This window comes from Strix aluco, chromosome W (assembly GCF_031877795.1).
Source record: "Strix aluco isolate bStrAlu1 chromosome W, bStrAlu1.hap1, whole genome shotgun sequence".
In the NCBI taxonomy this organism is placed as follows: Eukaryota; Metazoa; Chordata; class Aves; order Strigiformes; family Strigidae; genus Strix; species Strix aluco.
The window spans coordinates 35,080,519-35,096,653 of record NC_133970.1 but is presented as its reverse complement, the minus strand read 5'-3'; the positions used below and the strand labels follow the sequence as shown (position 1 = coordinate 35,096,653).

The window sequence follows — 16,135 nt, the reverse complement described above, 5'->3', positions numbered from 1 at the left end:
GACTAAAACCACACTCTGACATTTTCTTGGCATTAGAATCATTGTGGTTTTATTGTGTTTTCTGGGTTGTTTCTTTACTGTGCATAAAGCCAGATACCTCAGCCTACTGGAAGCAGTATGCTCTCAGTATACCCTCACTTGCTATGTCTGAGCTCCTGTCTTCTGTCGCTGGGTTGACCAGCCAGCACAGACACACCTCCCTTTTGAAACCTGTCTTCTGAATGAGGCTGACCCAAAGCTTAGTTGGGTTTAAACTCTGAATTCAGATTTCAGAGTTTTGATAGGACTGGAAACTCTGGCATTAAATAGCTCCAAATCCAAAGTGCTGAAAGGTGACCCTTGCTGTTCTGTGGCTTGATCTAAATCACGCTGAAAACAAGCTCTGTCAGACTACCCACTGCTTAAAAATTGTTAAGCAGATATTCTTTGAAATGCATTACATGAATTGGAACTTCCTTGAATCTCATTTTAACTACAGAATAAACCACATAAAAAAAAATGAGTTTATTAATTTTTCCCCATTCTTAAGTCAAATTATTTGGAAAAAGCATGTTATTACGGTGTTTCTTTAAAGACTGTTTTGAATACACCTGAGCTTGCTTATTCCACTATTCCAAAAATTGTTTCTGGCTTTAGACTAAGCATGGGAGTTTTCAGCTGAAAAGGAACTTATCTGAGAGACTCAAAAAGAAGATTATAATGAAAGTTGTAAATTGTTCTAGCAGTAGCATATGCAATAATTTCAGTGTAAGATCACACGAAAAGTAATAATGAGCTGAGAACTAGCTATCCTTGGAATTACGAGAGACTAGTAATAGATGAAAGATGTTTTAGAATTAGAAAATGCTAAGGTTTTATTAAAAATTATACTTTATGAAGTCAGTAGCTTCTTTTTGGTATATTTATATCTTTAGTAACCAAATGGATATATTATGTATATATTTCCATATGTCATGTTGTAGGCAATCAGTTTCTGAAAATGGTTCTATATGATTCTATTCAAATAAATTTAAAGCTGTCTTAGGATCCAAGTTAAAAGTTGCCTTTCTTCAGCTTAAAGCTTATTACTGACCTGATGCAGCCTGTCTAAAATATCTTGAATCTTTGCTTTGTTATAATCTTCCTGCTTTGATAATACTGGATTTCTCTGAGCCACTTCACCCTACATCTGTGACATTGGTGAAATGGTGTTTTCTTCTGTAGCTCCAGACTAACCATCTCACCTCTGTTCACTTAGTTGACTCATCACCTGTTTTCAGGGTGATTGTCTCCAGGGTCCATATCTGTTTGTCTCGCTCTTTTTTCTTCTGCTTTAGTTTTTCCCTCTTGTGTTTGCAAATGGATTATGTAACTCTAAAATATTTTAGAATGTAGCCTGTATGAAAAACTCTATGCAAAGAAATTATTATTTCAAGGTGTATCACATTTCTGACACACTCTCATATCAGGGAATGAATTAGAAATCCATCATTGGCAAATTCCAGTGAAGAGCAGTATGTTATCACTGTGAAGGGTAAGTATCAGGGCCCTTGTTACTTAATAATCTCATTAGCAATGTAGAGAAGACCTATTAATGAGTCATGATCAGTGTGACTCTCACAGTAAGTCAGGATATCTTTATTACTGTGGCTGATTCCTAAATATAGCTGTCGTGTATGATTTGAATATTTTATTCGGATCCTTGCACTGAATTCCACAAAAGATTATTACAGTGCAAACAGCAAACATAACTTTTTAATAATTTATTTCTTTTCTAAAACAAAACAATGTATGACATTATTGTCCCTGCTGTAAGAAAAGCTTGAAAAAACAGTGTAAAATAATTCTTGTAAAGGGCCTGAATGTATCAGAAGAGTTAGTTTACTGTTAGATAAGATTAATTGCAAATAAAGTTAAATGACACAACTAGGGGAATAGATTATATCACATGGACACCTCTCCATTTCTTCCCATCAAGAAGCAACAGTTTTGAGGTACACTGACTCATAATAGGAAACTGCACATGAGCTGGACATAAACTTGTAATGCAATACTGTTGCAAAAATCAGTAATACTAATCTAGGGTAAATATGTGTAAGGATCAAATGTAAAATTTTGGAAGAAGTATTTTCCAGAAATTAAAAGCAACAGTTCATGTCATATTTCAGTTACTTCTACTTTCCATAAGTCATTAAATATGTTAAGCACAGGTTAGGGAAAATAAAACAGAAGGAAGTATGGGAGAAAGTATCTGAGGAAATGTTTGGGGAAGCTAAATGTATATGGATTAGGAAAGAGATATCAAGAATGGAATATAAATAAAGTGCACAAGCTGGAAGTTTAAACAAAAGAAGGGAACTCTTCTGATTTGAAGAGATGCAGGGCAAGGACTAACAATGGAGAGTTAAAGGGAAACATCTTATGCTGAATATGGATAGAAGTTCCTACATCTAACATAAAGCTTTTGGTTTTACCTGGGTGCTCCCACCTAACAGCTCACAGCAGAACAATTCCTCAGTTTAAGAGTGTCTGAGGAGGGCCTGAAAGATGATGTTCAGTGCTAGATACAGGCCAATGGGCTGCTCTTCAGGCCCAGATGTAAAAAAACCATAAACGTATCCATGGATTTGTTCCAAAGTGATCCCTTTCATCACTGGCTTGCCTACTTACAAAAATTAATTATCGGTGGGGAAGTTAATCCTTATATAAGCATGTATGTATTTTAATTTATATTGTTTCTACAAATACTCTTTTCAGTTAGCTTCCTTTAATGCTTTGGCAACTATATTATTCAGCGTTAAACAGATTAAACTAATTCTTCTCTTGGTCCTGGCAGCAAGGGCTAATTTCTGCTCTCAGCTGTGCTGTTCAAGACCGGTGGCCAAAACTGTAGTTTTTAACTTGCTCATTTACAAAGAAATAAGGGAGGTATTCCAGTTCAGCTTGGATGTAACCCTTGGCTGCACAAGCAACCACAACTATGAGGAGATCAGGTCCCCAAGGCTCTGCCTTCTCCACCTGCACTGCCGCTGGGGGTCCCAGAGCTCCCCCCCACCTGCAGAGGCTGGAAGCTGACACTGAGCTCTGGCCACATCATCCCATCCCTCTGCTGCCCAGGGGTGTAGCGGCCAATCGACAATGCCATCACACCCCACACAGATGGAAAGGCCACGGACACAAAGCTGCCATTTTATACCTGTTACTCCTGACTGCCCAAATACATATTCTGTATGGCTCAGGTTGTTTCTTATGGTTACCTGAGATCTCTCCAATGTAAACATGAATGTATTCGTTAGCTTTGAGGGAGACAGAAGAATCGTAACAAAGACAGTGGGAGAGTGGAAGGGCGGAAAGAAAGCTTGTGCTGGGAGGAATGACTGCTGCCAAATCGCCCACCCTATGGCTGTGTGAAACTAGTTGTAAAAACTCATAGCAGGCCTGTTAAAGCTTTGTGCCACAAAGCCACTGTAAAGGTAAGCAATGTTTAAAAAATGTTTAAAAAATATTAATGTATGTAAATACAAATTCACTATACACTTTTCCAGAGAATAGCTGCGCAGGGTGCATGGTGTACTAAATACACTGTCCCTGTGCTACCTTTGAGAGTGTTTTCCATAACTGAATTTATGAAATTCAACATGGATTTATGAGACGTGCAATGAATGAGACAAATAACAATATGCTATTCCAGACCCACATGACTGCTACATTAGTAATTTGATAAAAGAGAGTGTTACTGTAAAAGCGGACAGAGGAACTCTCTAAGACTCGTTTTGGAGTGTTAGAAAGCAGACATTCTTTAGTGCAGCGCTGGGCGCACACGCGAATAGCTTCGCAAAGGTAAGCGCGCCCCAGATCTATAACCGGCAGCTAATATACAGTGAGATTATGCATATTCATAACTTTTCTGAGAAATGAGTTACATATGCATTAGATTCCCTGGAACTAATTACAATATCTGCATCCTAATTACGCATGCGCTTTCTTGCTGGGTGGTGGTCTCGAGGGGTCCCTGGGGGTCGTTGGCAGTCTTCCTCACCATGTCTGCTGGTTGACCTCAGCGCTCACGCATGCTCACAAAGGTCTGTTTAGGAGGTGTTGTGCAGCTGTGTTGTGACTTGAGCTGGTTTGTTTTAATTTGTCTCATCCTTGTTCCTGTTATCTTCAAGAATAGGCCCCAACTGTCTTATTTATTACTGTCTTATCTTCAAACCCCTTTCTTCTTCATGAAAGCACCAACCTTCAGCTGTGTCTGCACATACCAGAAGCTACATTGACACCGACATAATTTATTCTCAGTAAAAAAAAATGTTTAGCAAGACAAAAAAGCAAGACAAAAAAAAATGTTAGCAAGACATTTTGGCTTACAAGAGGGCATCTGGTTTGCACAAAGCAGAGCAGCCATGACCTTCCTCCCATCATGCGTAAACCAAAGCTGTGAGGGGTCCCAGCAGGCAGCACTCCCCTACCACTGGCTGGCGCGAAGGGGTTTCTCTTCCTCATGAATGAGAGCTGAGCTTGCTCAGGGTCAGATCCCCTCAGTTATGTGTAATGTGATGCTGCTTCGTCTTTCCACCCGCTGTATGGAAATAGGTGGTCTGTACAGCACTGGTGGCTCATGTGCTTTCCCTGCTCCCACAACTGCGCTACTGCAGAGCTTGCAGGTGGGAGCTCTGGGGCACAGTTCAATGAGATAAGACATTCAGCTTGCACTTGCTGGTTTAAATTTGTAACAATTGATTTCACCCTGACATCATTCTTGCTAGTTTATGTTTCTGTCTTAATTTTCAGGGTGAAAAGGCCTATAATGTGGGACAGGAGTAAGGTAGTACTCCTCCATCCATAAAACAGTATTCTGGATGAGCTTCTATATGAGACCATTTAATGGGGACTGTGTACTTGAGCAATTCATGTAGTCTAAATAAGGGAATACTTGAACTTAAGTAAACCTTTGACAAGCTGTTTTCAGTAGGTGGCATATTTCTGAATGCTAGAAGTGATAACTTCCCTGAATATCACATCCATTGTTCACTGACTAAATTTTATCCCTGTCCAAAAGTTTCTGTCCTTCAGACGAATTACTAAAAAAAATAGAGGAAATGATAGTGCACATGCAATCCTAATATCAATTTGGGTTCTGGTTTTGGCTTAGTGAAAACTGTAAAGGTTCACAATCAAAAATTGTTTCAAAAACTGGTTGACAAAAATAGCACACAAATACCAGCAGGAGGTTAGACTGCTTTCTGTTTGCAGACAACACATTAATATGTTATGTATTTTCTCCGAAGGAAGTAGAAATTCGAAACAAAGACCTGGAAGGCCAGCTGTCTGATCTAGAGCAACGTCTGGAGAAAAGTCAGAATGAGCAAGAAGCTTTTCGCAATAACTTGAAGACACTTTTAGAAATTCTTGATGGAAAAATATTTGAACTAACAGAGTTACGAGATAACTTGGCCAAGCTAATAGAATGCAGCTAAAGAAAATGGGATCTCAGTGCCAATCAGCTTAAAGATGCACTGTCTCTCTTCATAGGACTGTGTCCGGCTCTGCATCAAAGTTGCACAAAATTAGAAAATGCTCCTCTGAGAGGGCTTGTTTTAAATTTGAGTCATATTTCAGTGTAAAATTTAGAACTTAGCTTGCAGCTAGTTGAAGAAAAAAACAACAAACTTGAATTATAAATTACCTCCTTGTACATTATTGGCCATAGATAACTTGAAAGATATTAACAGTAACTGAATGCAATTCTTTTCTAATTATCAGTGGTGGAAGAATTAGCAGTGTCCCAGGTCACATCCCCTTTTTGTGATTGATACAATATAGGTTATCTGCTGTTTTATTTATTTAAGATATTTAATTGCTGTGTTTTGTGCAAGAACTTAGTGATGACAGCCCTGTATTTTGTTGTTCTTAATAATTTCTCAGGATCCTTTCCACTGTGGAGCAGTGCCGTTACCAATTTATTCTTGCCAGGATTGAGAGAGAGTTGCATCTTTAATTAAAACAAAGTTACTATAACTGCTTGTATAAAGTTCTTCCTTTTGGGGTTTTTTATTTAGTTGGTTGGTTGGGTTTTTTTGTTTAGAGAGATATATATATACTGGAAGATACCATATTTCTTTATGGAGCTTACTCTGGTGTTCTACAATATTGTCCAATGTAAGGTTTACTTTTTCATATGAATTTCATGTAATTACAGTGAGATACTATCTTCCACTTAACTATATTTTGAAGCCAACCAATGATGGCACGTGAGTCCCCTAGGGAAAAAAAAAAAAAGGGCAAAAAACCCCCTGAGAATTTTAAATGTAAAATTTGGCATGCACAGATAACAAGAAGTAGCTAGTTGTTTGTTTTCTGGCCATGATACGTATATCGACTAACTATGTTCAATTAACTGTTAACCTGTTCTGCAGGAGACTTTTTCAGAATGTCACATGAATTTCAGGTTTTGTGAATAATGGCTTATGGGGAGCATTGTTTATTACAGATTGCATTAAGGGCATAGAGCTGTTGCAAGGGATTACTCATACACTGAACTTGTCCAGCCAAGGAAGCTGTTTCTAGACGTTTTGTTGTCATAACAAATTGAAATGGAGACATGTTTACTCTTTTATGGGTCTTCATATCACATCTTTATTGAAAATACACCAGGCAATATTCTGAACTGTTAACTAAATACTTAAAAACAGGAAATCGAATTCACTTATCCTCATTGAGCAGGTTTTAAACTTTTTTTGATGTAATTTTAACAGACGTTTGACAAACACACATTTCTTTATATAATAGATTTATTTAAAAAAAAAACCCTCTTTGAAAGGTAAGCCAAGTGTCATGCCATAAATTGCTTGTAATGTTGAAGAGGGCTTTTTTAAGACATATGAATGAGTGTCAGACTTCAAATTCGAAAGATGCACTGACCTTTGTTTGCTCCACAAATTAATTTGAATGTTAAACATGAAATCTAGCCGCTTATTACATTTGTACAACACAATTTTCTCCACTTAGAGGCTGCTATTCAAAACTAGAAAAGATAAGTTTTTTTTTATGTGTGTACTGTGCATATACCATATAATACACACAGTTTCTCATTTATATCAGAAATACATGCTTTATTTCTAAAATACTGGGGTTTTTTTTCTTTACCAGTAATTTATCAGGTGTCTTCTGACTAGTCAGGAAAATGGTTTAGGTCAAATGCTAAACCATCATGTATTATACTGTATGTAATGTACACAATGTTTAAGTTTTCTTCATATTTTTAGGGTATTTTTCTCAACTATTTTATTTATTAAAGGGGTGGGGGAGCTTGGTTCAGTGTGCTACTAGTTGAAAGCTTTGTGGTGAGCTACATGTTTTTCATTTGGTGGATTTTAGATGGTGATGTGTATATCTTCATCAGGTCCAGATGAGCAGATAAAACCAGTTTTTAATTTACCTGGGGAGGTTTGGGCCTGATTCTCTTGCCACTTGCACTGCTGTAAACCAGTTGTGTCCTTGATGTGATGTCAGCAACATTCAGTTGGCATAACATCTGAGGAAGTGCAAGGAGAATCTGTCCTGTTAATGCTCAGTGGACATAATAAGGATGAAGAAAGAATAAAACCACAGAAAGGTGATGATGGAATAAATGTACTATTATTTTTAATGATATTATTATTGACATTTTTCAAGATATGATGTCGTTTACATGTGGGAAAATAGTGGACAAATATTTCAGCTTAAATTTTGTGAATATGTGTGGTACATGAGTATTTCTATGTATACATACACACATATGTATATACAGAACATGGAAAAATTTAGATGTGCACATTTTTAATATTTTCCTATTGAAATTAAATTTAAAATTTGAAATTGATATTTGATAATTTCTTTTCTCAGTAGATATGCTTCCTTCCCTTTTTTAAAATAATAATTACTGAGGGCTGCACCTTTGAATTCCCAAATAGTTGTCAAACATAAATATGGGATAAGGTGGACATACATGCACATATAAATAAAATCCTATTGCTAAGAGTATTTTTAATGTTTGTTTACAGTAGGTGAATGTTTAGAAATCACAACCTAAAGTTCATACTTAGGTGGTTATACCTACTGTAGCCTCTTCACTTCTGTTTTAAGATAAAAGTTTGCCTGTTTGAAACATTACTTTTCCCAGAGACAGGTATTATGGATTGTATCTATCTTTGATGAAACTATGGGAATATGTATACCAGAAAACAGTGTTGAGTACTATAGCCTGAAAACACGACTGTGAACTTGCATGTGAGGGGAGAGCAATCACATCACATATAACTCAATATATGGCAACTACAGTCCTGTAGAAAAAAAAATAATTACCCAAAAAACTAACAGAAATATCCCCCCAAAAAATCCAAAAGAAAAATAAAAAATACACCTTTTATTTTGAAATATACTTGCTGTTCTCTGGAGAATATACTTTTACTTTTTTCTTAAATCTTTTTCAAGTATGTTCAAGTGATAGCAGCAGCTACCTTAATCTTTCAGGTGCTACTGGATTTTGCATTAGTGTGTTCTGTTATGAAATCCTGACTTTGACATAAAAGATTTTTGTAAGTATATCCCCATCTGGATAGATAGTTTTTGGAGCGTCTTGTTCATAATCCATATGCCTCAATGATCCAGTAATTGCATTTTTCTATGTGGACAGAGTAAAAATGTGTGAATTAATCTGTCTGTTACAGACTGGGAATTCCTTTTCCTAGCTAATATGTCCAGGAAAGAGGAGAACAAAAGGAACTGATAATGCAGAAATGCTGTTATAAGGTCTCTAAGAAAGTACATTTTCAGGTATAATAAATATATAAAGGGTTAAACCATATGTAACATAAATAAATATCGTTTAATGCTATCGGTGGCATTCCCAGGAAAATCCCTTTAAAGAAAACCCTGCAAGAATGAACAGTGTGTCAATTAAAGATGAATATTTTGGGATGTGTCTTTTTAGTTGTCAGTTGTGGAAGGTTTCTGATTTCTGCTCATTTTTCTACCAGTTAGGGACTAACTTCATGTTTATCTTCAATAAGGGGCTAAACCTCAATTTGTTTTATCATCTTTTATATTCTGTACTGAACTGGCTACTGAGCAGCACTCTCTGAACACTGCATTCATTAGGAGGTTTATTCCAAAGGCAAAATCAAAGCCTTTTTCAGAAATACCTCATGGAAAGAGGAATGGAAAACTGTTGCAGACCTTAACCCTGCAGAACTGTGGATGTCGATAAAAGCACTTAATTTAGTTGATTACAGAAATCTTGGATCTTGAGGCCAAATATAAAGCTGATTAGAGATTAGGTCTGAATGTCAAAAGACAATTAAAATAAACCCACAACCAACCATCAAGAAACTCTGTCCAAATGCATGTAGTTCAGTCTCAGTAACTGGACATGCCATTTAAGTGCACAGCTCTACACTGTTTTTTTTTCAGGTAATGGACCTGAGTCTGCAAAGCAGTGTTCAAATTGTCTTGTTTACATTTTCTTAATAACACTGTATATGTGCACTACCTATGAATGGTGCTAAGCAGAGAACATATCATGGAATAATAGGTATTTTTTAAAAAAAATATCTTTTTTTTTTCTTAGTAGCATTAGTTCCTTATACTCCACTTACTTCAGACAAGTAGGATTAATTTTCCCCATTATGTTAAATGTTTGGGAATGATATACAGAGTTTTGTGTTAGATCCTGGAGTCAGTTCAGCTCATCCCCACTGTTCTGGCCATGCAACATAGCTGGAAAGGAGGTAAAACTGTTTATATCAAAAGACCTGCAATACCTCTAGATAGTATGGGTTCTCACACCATATGGGGTCTCATAGCTTGCCTGCCACAACCTCTCAGGGACATGTAGCTGCCGGTACTGCCTCTGCACCCTTGGCAGCTCATGCTAGGACCAAAGGAACATAAGTGTAATTTACACCCACTTTCTTCCTCATTGCCTGGTCTTGCACAAGCAAAACTCAGGCATGGAAAGAAGTAGTAACTATCAAAGATGTTTTAGATTTTTTTGGGAAAATGTAGTTGTCAAAAAGATTGCCTTACATGGACCTTCACAAACAATATGTGCATCCAGATGCTAAGGGGAGAGCAAGACCTACACTGACAAGGTATGTTTAAGTGTAATCTGCATGTATGGATTTCCCCCTTTTGAGTTAAATTAAATATGGTCATGCAGATATTTGCAAGATTAAGTTTTTCAGAGAGGGAACAAGACCTTTGAAACTCTCTGAGTCTGGACTGCATTTTGTTAAATGATGACAGGAATTTTCTCTAAACAAAACAAAGGAAATGGGAAGCAAGATGATTTTGTACTTCCTTGCCAGAGAGATATCACAGCCCTTAACTCTGGATGGAAATGTGAAAATTAAATCTACTTTCTCTGCATCTGAATATGCAGTTCTTTTTTATAATTCCAGCAGTATTTCTCAGGAACCAGAAATATGACTTAAAAAGCAGTGAAAGACACAGCTCTGTCTTCGACTTTCACTTAGTGACAGGAGCCAGAACAGTAATGTGTAGTTGAGCAACTCAAGTAGTATGTAGTGTGAGCATCCTGCACCAAAGTCCCTACTGCTTAGCCTCACTGCTACACCCTGCTAGCAGTGTGGAAGCTAGCCCAAATGTGGCTGTACTTGCTGTCTGTCACAGAGGTGTCCCCAGAGGGTTTGTTGTCCTTTGTCCAGAAGCTGCTGGTTCGTGCTGTAGCCCTTTTGCTCCAGACCATTCTGCACATTTGTTGATTTGCATGTGGGGGGCGAAAAAAGGGGAAATTTTCTTCAACAGATTGGAGAGAAGCAGAATAATGTGTTGGTTTGATATAAGCACCCTTTCCCCACCTCTTTGAAAGAAAAAGAAATTATTTGGGATGTTTATTATAATTTGAACCTACAAAGTAAAAAATTTTTTATCCTATTTTTCCTTTTTGTGTCTATGTTCTTTTCTCCTGCATAACATGGAACAGCTAAGCACATGTTTATAATAATTGTAAGAAAGTGCTAAACTGCTTATGGAACCAGATACATAAAAATCCAGTGCCCTGCTCACCAGGCAGGCACATCAGCAACCCAAATGAAAAGCACATAAAAGATAACTGTAGGTATGGGGTGCTGCCTGTTGTGTCTGAACATTTCTTAGCCACAGCGAAGGAGTCAGACAGCTAAAGAAGCTGAGAGAAGAGGCAACAAGGAAGCATCAGGAAGTATTCTGAATCAGAGCTGGCTAAAACTGAGCAATGCAAGTATTTTCAGAAGACAAGAGTCTGTATGCTCTTTATTGATAATGACTGCATTTCAGAAACAGAAAATTCCTATAATGTGTGTTTAACTCCTCCAGTCAAAATACAGTAATGTGTCAGGATTGGCAGGATGTTTTCAAAAGAATCTGAGCTGATTTTCCTGCTAAAACAAAGGGATCATATACCAGGCAACAAAACTTCCCATCAAGACAGAGGATTTCATTCATCACCTACAGTAGGAGACAGGTATTTTTCAAAGGAATTAAAGCAACATTTGGAAACTTTACTGAGAGAACCTGAACAAAGATGAGAGCAGAGCTCTGTGCAGCAGCTTCGATGTGCCTGAGTCAGACTAGGAAATCTATCTACAAGGCTTCCAGTCTGGACTGGCAGGGTGAGTAGGTAGCAAACTGTGCTGTAAGTTCAAAGGTTCAAAGGCAGATGTGCTCGCCAAGCTGCTTTCCATGATTTACCTGAAGTCATGGCTAACTGGGGAGGTCCCATTGGACTGGAGGGTGGCAAATGTGACACCCATCTACAAGAAAGGCAGAAAGGATGATCCAGGAAACTATAGACCTGTCAGTCTGACCTCGGTGCCAGGGAAGGTCATGGAGCAGGTCGAGTGCCATTAAAAGTCATATAATGGACAACCAGGGGATCAGGCCTAGTCAGCATGAGTTTATGAAAGGCAGGTCCTGCCTGACAAACCTGATCTCCTTCTATGACAAAATGACCCGACTATTGGAAGAGACTGTGGATATTATCTACCTGGATTTTCAAAAAGCATTTGACACAGTTCCCCATAGAATTCTCATAGAAAAACTGGCTGCCCATGGCCTGGATGAGCAAACGGTCTGCTGGGTCAAGCACTGGCTGGATGGACGGTCCCAGAGAGTGGTGGTCAATGGAGCTAAATCCAGCTGGCGGCCGGTCACAAGTGGTGTTCCTCAGGGCTCGGTGTTGGGACCATTTCTGTTCAACATCTTTATTGATGATCTTGATAAGGACATAGAGTGTATCATCAGTAAGTTCGCAGATGACACCAAGTTAAGCGGGAGTGTCGATCTGCATGAGGATAGGGAGGCTCTACAGAGAGACTTGGATAGATTGGATTGGTGGGCCAACGTTAATGGGATGAGCTTCAACAAGGCCAAGTGCCAGGTCCTGCCCTTGGGCCACAACAACCCCATGCATTGCTACAGGCTTGGGGAGGTGTGGCTGGAGAGCTGTCTGGAAGAGAAGGATCTGGGGGTTCTAATTGACAAGCAGCTGAACATGAGCCAGCAGTGTGCCCAGGTGGCCAAGAAAGCCAACAGCATCCTGGCTTGTATTAGAAATAGTGTCACTAGCAGAAGTAGGGAGGTGATAGTCCCCCTGTACTCTGCACTGGTGAGGCCACACCTGGAGTATTGTGTCCAGTTTTGGGCACCTCAACACGAGAGAGATATCGAGGTGCTGGAGCGAGTGTAGAGGAGGGCAACGAAGCTGGTGAAGGGCCTGGAGAATAAATCCTATGAGGAGCAATTGAAGGAGCTGGGATGGTTTAGTTTGAGGAAGAGAAGGCTAAGGGGAGACCTCATCATTCTCTACAGCTACCTGAAAGGACATTGTAGAGAGGTTGGTGCTGGTCTCTTCTCACAGGTGATTAGTGACAGAACAAGAGGGAATGGCTTTAAACTCCAACAGGGGAGGTTTAGACTGGACATTAGGAAAAGATTTTTCACAGCAAGAGTGGTCAGACAGTGGAATAGGCTGCCCAGGGAGGTGGTGGAGTCACCATCCCTGGATGTGTTTAAGGGTTGTTTAGATGAGATGTTGGGGGATATGGTGTAGGGGAGAACTTTGTAGAGTAGGGCTGATGGTTGGACTTGATGATCCCAAGGGTCTTTTCCAACCTGAATGATTCTGTGATTCTGTGATTCTGTTCATAGAATCATAGAATACCAGGTTGGAAGGGACCTCAAGGATCATCTGGTCCAACCTTTCTTGACAAAAGCACAGTTGAGACAAGATGACTCAGCACCCTGTCCAGCTGAATCTTAAAAGTTTCCAATGTTTGGGAATCCACCACTTCCCTGGGGGAATTATTCCAATGACTGTTCTCATTGTGAAAAATTTTCCTCTTGTGTCCAATCGGAATCTCCCCAGAGTAATTTGTACCCATTACCCCTCATCTTTTCCATGTGACTCCTTGTAAAAAGGGAGTCTCCATCTTCTTCGTAGTCACCCTTTAAATAATGGAACATGGTGATAAGGTCTTCCCTAAGCCTTCTCTTCTCAAGGCTGAACAAACCCAATTCTCTCAGCCTTTCCTCATATGGCAGGCTTCCCAGTTCTTTGATCATCTTTGTGGCCCTTCTCTGGTCCCTCTCCAGCCTGTCCACATCTTCTTTGTATAGTGGGGACCAAAACTGAACACAGTATTCCAGGTGTGGCCTAACAAGCTGTCCCGATCCAATGTCAGGGGATGTTTCAATATGATCCCAAGAGCGAGATTAAGACACAAATGAGGTCAAATGCCGTATACCCAAAACAGTTTTTATTATTAAAAGTGAAGAGTGGTAGCAATAGGACAGAATGGAAGGAAAAGACAGAAATCAAGTAAGCATCCAGAATAGAGTCACAAGAATAGTCACCACCATGGATCCAGCAGCGTCCCGTTGGTCCTCAGTCTTCAGTTCTTCGGTGGTGGGTGCACACAGAGCAAAGTTCTCGGTCACCTTTTAAGCTCATCTTATCAGCTGATTTGCATACTAGACAAAGAGAGGAAGGTATTCCACAGACTCATTTCCATGAGAGACAAGGAAAAAGGTGGAGCATGGGTTCTGAGCATACGTTGAGGGGGAACGGAGTGCACCACCAAAGTCGGCGGTCGTGCTCGCCCTGCCCACCTTTGTTTTTGCCTCAGTTCCCACAGATCTGCTGACTTCATGCTTCTTGAGCAATCATCCGGATTCTGGGGCAAAAATGATTGCCTCTTATCAGTTTTTATCACTTCCTCACTGGTGAAGTCGCAAAGTCATTTGCAAGGCATGCATGGCATCTGGCGTACACAATAGAGCCACAAAGTATCAGGCTTACACAATGGAGCCAGGGATCAGCGGTCCTTGTGCTTGATGAGAAACACCTGGTTTCACTCAGTCCACGTTTCCCCCTCTTTGAGGCTTATCTAAGGAGTTTGTCAATACAACTGCAAGGGAGTGGGAGGGTGCATCCTTTGATACACTCCTGCTTCTTTGGGTGACATTCCTTAGACTAATTACAAAGGGCACAGCTGGTCCTTGATGAATGTTCGAGGCATTACTGACACCACCCCATGACTCAAAGCACACACACAAGCAAGCTTTGAGACAATTATTTGACATTTCAGTCTCTCACACAAGCACTGAGTAGAGTGGGATGACTTCTTTATTTCTGCTGGTGATGCCCTTGCTGATGCAACCCAGCATCCTGTTGGCTTTCTTTGCCACTGCAGCACACTGATCACTCATATTGAGCTTGTTGTCCACCAGGACCCCCAGGTCCCTTTCCACAGAGCTGCTCCCCAGCCAGGTAGATCCCAGCCTGTGCTGCACTCCTGGATTATGTTTTCCCAGGTGCAAGACCTTACACTTGTCCTTGTTGAACTTCATAAGGTTCTTGTTAGCCCATTCTTCCAGCCTATCCAGATCTTCCTGCAGGGTAACTCTCCCTTCCAAAGTGTCCACTTCCCCACTCAGTTTGGTATCATTGGCAAACTTTGTCAGGGTACACTTGATCCCATCATCCAGATCACTTATGAAGATATTAAACAGCGTTGGGCCCAATAGCAATCCCTGGGGGACCCCACTTGTGACAGGTTGCCAGTTTGAAAAGGAGCTATTTACCACCACCCTCTGGGTATGGCCTCTCAGCCAGTTCCCCACCCACTGCTCAGACCACTTGTCTGGACTGTAACACATCAGTTTCTCTAGGAGGAGACTGGGGAACTGTATCAAAAGCCTTGGAGAAATCCAGATAGACAATGTCCACTGTTTGCCCCACATCAACTAAGCAGGTTACTTTGTCATAGAAGGTGGTCAGGTTTGTCAAGCATGATTTGCCCTTGGTGAATCCATGCTGGCTTTTCCCAATCACATGCGTTGTTATAGACTATCTTGCCAAAATGATGCAAGTTAGGACAAATTAAATTTCAATTATTTATTTTAGCAAGCGGCAATAAGCAAAACAGCGCTGGGCGGCCGGGGAGTCCCTGCTCCACCAACGGCGCGCACCCACTTCCCGAGGGTCCGTCTTTTTTATATCCTCCGCCTTCCGTTATCGGGTCTCTCTGAGAGGTGTATCCTGCGTCTGCGCACTTTGCAGCTAGGGGGTCGCTCCATCCGGGTCTTCCTCACGTCACCAGCTCCTCGTATTTCCTACTTTCCTGAGAGTGGCTCACAAAGTCTTTGTTTATATTTTACAGAATATAGACACTACCCTCTTTTTTTTTTTTTTTTTTTTCCCTTTGTCTTTCTCCCCTTTGTCCTTCTTCCCTTTCTCCCTCTTTTCAGTCTTTTGCCTAGTAGGAGTCCTTGCTTCAGCATTTCAACTTAGATAAGCACTTACAGTCAGTTAGTCGTTACACAGTGTAATAGTTAAGATTAAGCTTAGGCCAACATAGTTTATGGAATAACATGTCACGAGCTCCCAGTATCTTCAATGGAATTTGATGAACAAACAGTTTACTGTCTATCACAATCCCCCCTTTTTCTTTTTATCATTTTGTTCATCAAATCGTTGCAATTCTTGTTGACTTAACAGGAGAGTTTTTTTCAATTTAAAGTCATCATCTAATTGATTGTTTTTGGCTTTAATGAGTATTGGACGGGCGACAGACATCAGATATGTTACCCGTTGCATCATTCTCCAAGTTATGAC

The 16,135-nt window shown here is 39.9% G+C and overlaps 1 protein-coding gene across 2 annotated transcripts in view; it reads left to right on the top strand.

The window, feature by feature from the left end:
* LOC141917729 (homer protein homolog 1-like) overlaps nucleotides 1–7,840 on the top strand; it is a 149,617-nt gene extending 141,777 nt beyond the window's left edge. Inside the window, exon 9 of one of the 2 annotated variants that reach the window (XM_074811142.1) lies at nucleotides 5,268–7,840. In XM_074811142.1, coding sequence (XP_074667243.1) covers nucleotides 5,268–5,456 — 189 coding nt within the window. In that variant the 3' untranslated portion in view covers nucleotides 5,457–7,840. Of the gene's footprint in view, nucleotides 1–4,770; nucleotides 4,810–5,267 lie in introns of those variants that run through there. The other variant, XM_074811143.1, reaches the window with a different exon arrangement.
* The last annotated feature ends 8,295 nt before the right edge of the window (nucleotides 7,841–16,135 follow it).